At 33.9% G+C, this 6132-nt stretch overlaps 1 protein-coding gene across 1 annotated transcript; it reads left to right on the forward strand.

Annotated features, from left to right (window-relative positions):
- The first annotated feature begins 642 nt into the window (after nucleotides 1-642).
- On the forward strand, nucleotides 643-2855 carry LOC11422989 (berberine bridge enzyme-like 22). The gene is made up of 2 exons (XM_003598228.3): nucleotides 643-1265; nucleotides 1549-2855. The coding sequence occupies exons 1-2, from the start codon at nucleotides 767-769 to the stop codon at nucleotides 2628-2630; spliced, it is 1581 nt and encodes a 526-aa protein (XP_003598276.1). The 5' UTR covers nucleotides 643-766; the 3' UTR covers nucleotides 2631-2855.
- Nucleotides 2856-6132: the final 3277 nt, after the last annotated feature.

Raw genomic sequence — 6132 nt, forward strand, 5'->3', positions numbered from 1 at the left:
GGGTATGAGTATTTTTGACAAACATGGATATAGGAAATGGCATTGTAGTATCTGCCCATAGAGTGTGAGTATTTTTTACAAACACGGGTCTGAGAAAAGATGAATTTTTAGGCACTAAACTACTTGACAAAAATAAAATAGAAATATAGTATAATTGGAACCATTTTAAACTAATATGTAGCATTATATTTTGAAGTTTTTGACGCTATCTATGTATTAACAATATATATAACTACCATCCTCGTGAGCGTAGCTCAGTTGGTAGGGACAATGCATAATATATATATATATATATATATATATATATATATATATATATATATATATATATATATATAAGATCCGGGATTCAAACTCCATCCACCACAATTATTGTCATATTTAACTTACCTCCTAACAAAACTCCGGATTACTCGGGTCCCCTTGCCTTAGGACCCGGAGCGTTAACACAAAACAAAGAAAAAAACAATCAACTTATGAAAGCCAAGGCTGACATTTGCTTGGGGTGCCTAGGACAAAACACGTTTTCTTCTCTGCTTTGGAAATAATACTGCCAACCCTTCTTTTGACTCAAGTAAACTAGCTTAATAACGACCTCTCTAGTCTCTATATACTTCAATATTCTATTTTCTCACTTCTCAAGTGAACAAATGTTATATATATATATATATACACACACACACATGCATGTATAGCACTTGTTAGAAGCAAAAACTATATCACTTGTTATAACCAAAAAGTTAGGGAAGTTGTAAAACATTAAGAGATGGCTTATCTTGCAGTCTTTCTGATTCTATCTCTTTCAATCTCTTGTGCTTCTTCTACTTCAGTTGAGAAAAGTTTCATGCAGTGCATTTTAACCATAGGTAGTAGCTTTTCTGAATCCAGTGAAAACACATTGTTTATCAACTCATCCTCCATATTGTATCCACAAGTATTGGAATCATTGAAACAAAATCCAAGATGGGTGAACTCATCAAGCAAACCTCTTCTCATTATGACACCTTCTCATGAATCAGAAATTCAATCAGCCATACTATGCAGCAAAGAGATTGGTGTGCAGATTAGGGTTGTTAGTGGTGGCCATGATTATGAAGGACTATCTTATCTTTGTAAGACACCCTTTATCATGATTGATCTCATCAACATCCGTTCGATCGAAATTAATCTTGCCGATGAATCTGCTTGGATTCAGGCAGGTGCAACGTTAGGTGAACTATACTATAAAATCTCCAAAGCAAGTAAAGTTCATGCATTCCCTGCAGGTACTTAATTAGTTTGACTTATTTGAGCTTAACTATTAGTATAATTGTATAAGCACTTGTGAGACTAATTGAGATATTTTATGAAAACAACTTATGACATGTTCGTAAGCTGTTTTCAACTTGTTTCTATAAGCTCTCAAGGATAGTTTATGAAACAATAGTTTATGAAACAATTTATAGCTTATATAAAAGTTGTTTGAACTTTATTTTATCTTTTGTTATAAAAATAACTAGCACTTAAACATTTTTAAGGCAAAATTAATTAAATTGCTTATCCAAACAGGTATATGTCCAAGTGTTGGAATAGGTGGTCACATCAGTGGAGGAGGATTTGGTACCTTGGTAAGGAAACATGGTTTAGCAGCAGATCATGTTGTTGATGCTCACCTTATAGATGTAAATGGGAAAATTCTTGATAGAAAATCAATGGGAGAAGATGTTTTTTGGGCTATTAGAGGAGGTAGTGCTACTAGTTTTGGAATCGTTCTTGCATGGAAGATAAGGTTGGTTAGAGTTCCACCTACTGTTACAGTGTTCACCATTCAAAAAACATTGGAACAAGGAGGAACCAAGCTCCTTCATAGGTGGCAGTACATAGAAGATAAATTGCATGAAGATCTCTTCATTAGAATAATTGCTAAAAACAGTGGTGCAAATTCAAAGACAATCCTAACAATGTTTAACTCTCTCTTCCTTGGAGAAAAAGATAACTTAATCAGAATAATGAATGAGAGTTTCCCTGAATTAGGGTTGCAAGAAAAAGATTGCATTGAAATGAGTTGGATTCAATCAGTTTCGTATTTTGCAGGATTCAACAAAGATGACCCTATAGAACTCTTGCTGAACAGAATTGTAACCTTCAAAAGCCCATTCAAAGCGAAATCCGATTATGTAAAAGAGCCTATACCAGAAACTGGTTTAGAAGGTATTTGGAAAATGCTTCTAAAAGAAGACACATTAGCACTACTTATAATGGAACCTTATGGTGGAAGACTGAATGAAATTTCAGAATCTGAAATCCCTTTTCCACATAGAAAAGGAAACTTGTTCAACATACAATACTTTGTCCAGTGGGAAGTGAATAGTATTGAAGAATCCAACAAGCATATAAAGTGGATGAGAATGCTTTATGGATACATGACTCCTTATGTTTCAAAGTCTCCAAGAGCTGCATATTACAACTATAGGGATCTTGATTTAGGTAGCAACAAGCATGACAACACAAGCTACTCAGAAGCAAGTGTTTGGGGCATCAAGTACTTTAAGGGAAACTTTAAGCGTTTGGCACAAATTAAGACAAAATTTGATCCCCAAAACTTTTTCAGGAATGAGCAGAGCATTCCTCTTCTGAATTCCCTCCCCTGAATTAACAACTTAATCAAGCACTTTTAATATTTTTTTTTTTTTGTGGTGGCCAGGGTTTAAACCCCAGACCTTGCATATATTATGCATTGTCCAAACCAACTGAATTAAGCTTAGGAGGACTAATTAAGCATATAATTAAGCACTTATATATAAGCGTGTATCATGTAAGTGTTTATGTATAAGTTACGTGTATAACAAAAGATAAAATAAAGTTACCGTCTTTATATATGCTAAGTTTTCAGAAACTATCATGTAGAGCTTAACTTCAATATTGGGATTGATTATGTGCTTTAGTTCAATATTTTCCTAAACAAATAATTTGTTTGTGTAAAAATTAAAGATAACATTTAGGGTTTTCAACATTTAAATAAATAAAAAGTAGATAAATATTAAGAGTAAATAAATCAAGTAAAAAGGATTTCAAGTTGGGTCTAAGTTCAAATGACAAAGAGTAGTGAGGGTATACATTGGTTATAAAATCAATTTGCAATGCACTTAGGATGCTGGAACATGAAATAGCATCCCGGAACCATTTTGCCTTAGGGTTTTCCAATACATTTATCATGGTTATCAAAGGACTATTTCTCTTTTAAGGTTAATATATTAGATCAAAGCATGTGACTTTACTAGTACAAAACTTTTGGGGTAATAGTTATTTTGGTCACTGTAATAAATAGTCAATAATAATTTTTGAATGTACCAAAATTTCAAATAAAAATAAGACAACATGCTTTGAAATATCTAAGAGTAATATTGATAAGACAACATTTAATGTTGCATTGAACTTTGAAAGTGACAGTTAAATAGGAACAATATTTTTTTTTCTTCTAAAAGTGACAATTAAAAAGAAACGGAAGGAGTAGCTGAAGACACTTGTGGATCATCTGTATTGTTTCGCCCGATCGTTCATCAAGCCCATGCATTCTCTAGCTATATAAAGGAAGACTCAAACTTAAAGAAGATTACTGAAGCCGCAATTGAGAAAAGTGTCATTTAGGATTTTAGTCTGTTCTTTTTGTTGAAGCAAAAATCCCTTTGAACTTGTTTTTAAATGATAAACAAACTCTTGTATTAAAATTAAGATTATAATGTTATTTGGTTATTTAATGTGTGCTTTTGAGTGAATTCTATTAAAGATAGGAAAGTCCAATTCTCACACATTATTAAAGCCATGTATCATTGGAGTTTCAAGCTCAAGCTCTCAAGAAGAATATGAGTTCATTATTAATCAAGAAAGGGTAATTAAATGATTTAATCCAAGAAAAAATCACAAAGAAAGCCATGCGCAAATGCAAGGGAAAATTGTCTTTCAATCATGTGCTAATCATTTGAAAAAGAAAAGGATGATGACATAAGCCCTGTTATGTATCTTGATGAGCAAGCAAGCAAAAAAGGCATAAAGTACAATGACTTGGTGACCAAGTATGAAAATATAATTTATAAATGGTATCTTGGAGACAAAGCTTTGCAAGGACAATGACAATGATGCATCTTGGAGGACAAGATACAAACAGTAGTAAAAAGAAAATATATTTTCACTGTTCATGTACTTTTCACTGTTCACACACGCTCCTGGTCCATTTCAAGCTCAAGCTCGAGCTCAAGATCTTAGTGTTAAAAGTTGAGGCCGAGGCTGGCAAGCTCAAAACTCAACGAACAAAAGATGGGACAATGGCAGTTTTGCAATTCCTTTCAACAGCAAGGGCGTCTACACAAGAATGAATAGTTGCAGATATTGAAGGATGAAGGATGGCTATAAATAGAAGCTTTCTCTCAACAAAGAAAGCATGAATTTCCAATACAATCACAAGCCTACTTACAAGCAATAAATTCATCAATCAATCTCAATATCAGAAATACTCTTACAGAACCAAATCAGATTTTCGGATCATCTTTCTAAGAGTATTACAAACTACAATCTCTCACTCTCTTAAGTTTGAAAGTTGTAATTAGATCCAAACATCAAATCACATTTTGATTGTATATCATCAAGCCTGTAAAAACTTGAGTGATACTGTAAGCTTGCTGAAGCTAATAATATCAGTAGTGTAAGCCTGGTGAGGCTTAGAGAATACATAGTTGTTTTAGCCTCAAGCTCAGCGAGAGCTCGAGAGTCAGTGTAAGCCTGGTGAGGCTTAGAGAATACATATTGTTTTGCACATTGCAAAGAGGAGGAAGAAACTCCCAAGAACTAGTGGATAATCTCACAAAAGCTGTGGGGACTGGACTAACCCATATTGGGGGAACCAGGATAACTTCTCTGTGTGATCTCTCTTAAACTCTACTCTTTACTTTCTGCTTTGTTTATTTTAGTATTACATATTTACTTATTGTTTTACTAATCATCTTACTCTAAGCAAAGTCTTGAGAGTTCAAACTCTCTAAGAGTTAAGAAATTTTTAAAGGGTCACTATTCAACCCCCCCTTCTAGTGACATTTACTTCAACTTCAATTGGTATCAGAGCCCTACCTTGATTAGAGCACTTAACAGTGTAAGAGGAAAAGATTCAGGAAGAAGAAAATGTCAAAAACAGCCAAGTTTGTACCTGAAGGAGGATCATCAAATAGACCTCCTTATTTTGATGGAACAGACTACTATTATTGGAAAGGAAAGATGAGATTATTTCTAATATCTCAAGACAATTATATGTGGCCAGTCATTGAACATGGAAATTTTGTTCCAATGACAACTGGCACAGCAACCGCACCCTCAGTAATAAAGCCACAAGCAGAATGGACAAAAGAAGAAAATGAACAGGTACTTCTAAACTCTAAAGCTCAATTATTTCTAACATGTGCTTTAAGCAGGGAAGAATATGATAGAATAGAAGAATGTACAACCGCTAAAGAAATATGGGAAGCTTTAAAAACTCATCATGAAGGAACTAGTCATGTTAAAGAAGAAAGAATAGACATGGGAGTTAAAAAATTCGAAACCTTCGAGATGAAAGAAGATGAAACCATTGATGAAATGTTTGCAAGATTGACAATCATCGTAAACGAATTACGCTCTCTTGGTAAAAAGTACACAACTCATGAAAGAGTCAGGAAAATCTTAAGAAGTCTCCCAAAGGTTTGGAGACCAATGGTTACAGCAATCACTCAAGCTAAGAATCTTAAAGAGCTTGAGCTTGAAGAATTGATAGGTTCTTTAAAAGCTCATGAATCCATCCTCATGGAAGATAAACCACCACAAAAAACCAGGATGGTTGCTCTGAAAACCTCTCAAAACCATGAAGATAAAGATGAGATGTCTTTTTCACAAAATCTTGAATCAAATGACGATCTCACAAATCAATCTGAGGATGAGGTTGATCTAGCCTTAATTTCAAGAAAGATTCAAAAAATGGTCTTTAGAAGAAATCAAAACAGAAGACCATTTCAAAACAGAAGAGAGCCTCAAAAAGAAACAGATAAAAGCAAGGTTCAGTGTTTCGGATGCAACAAGATAGGACACTACAAATCGGAATGTCCTATGGAAAAGAAAAAGAAACCTCCATTC

The sequence above is a fragment of the Medicago truncatula genome, chromosome 3 (assembly GCF_003473485.1).
Source record: "Medicago truncatula cultivar Jemalong A17 chromosome 3, MtrunA17r5.0-ANR, whole genome shotgun sequence".
Classification (NCBI taxonomy): Eukaryota; Viridiplantae; Streptophyta; class Magnoliopsida; order Fabales; family Fabaceae; genus Medicago; species Medicago truncatula.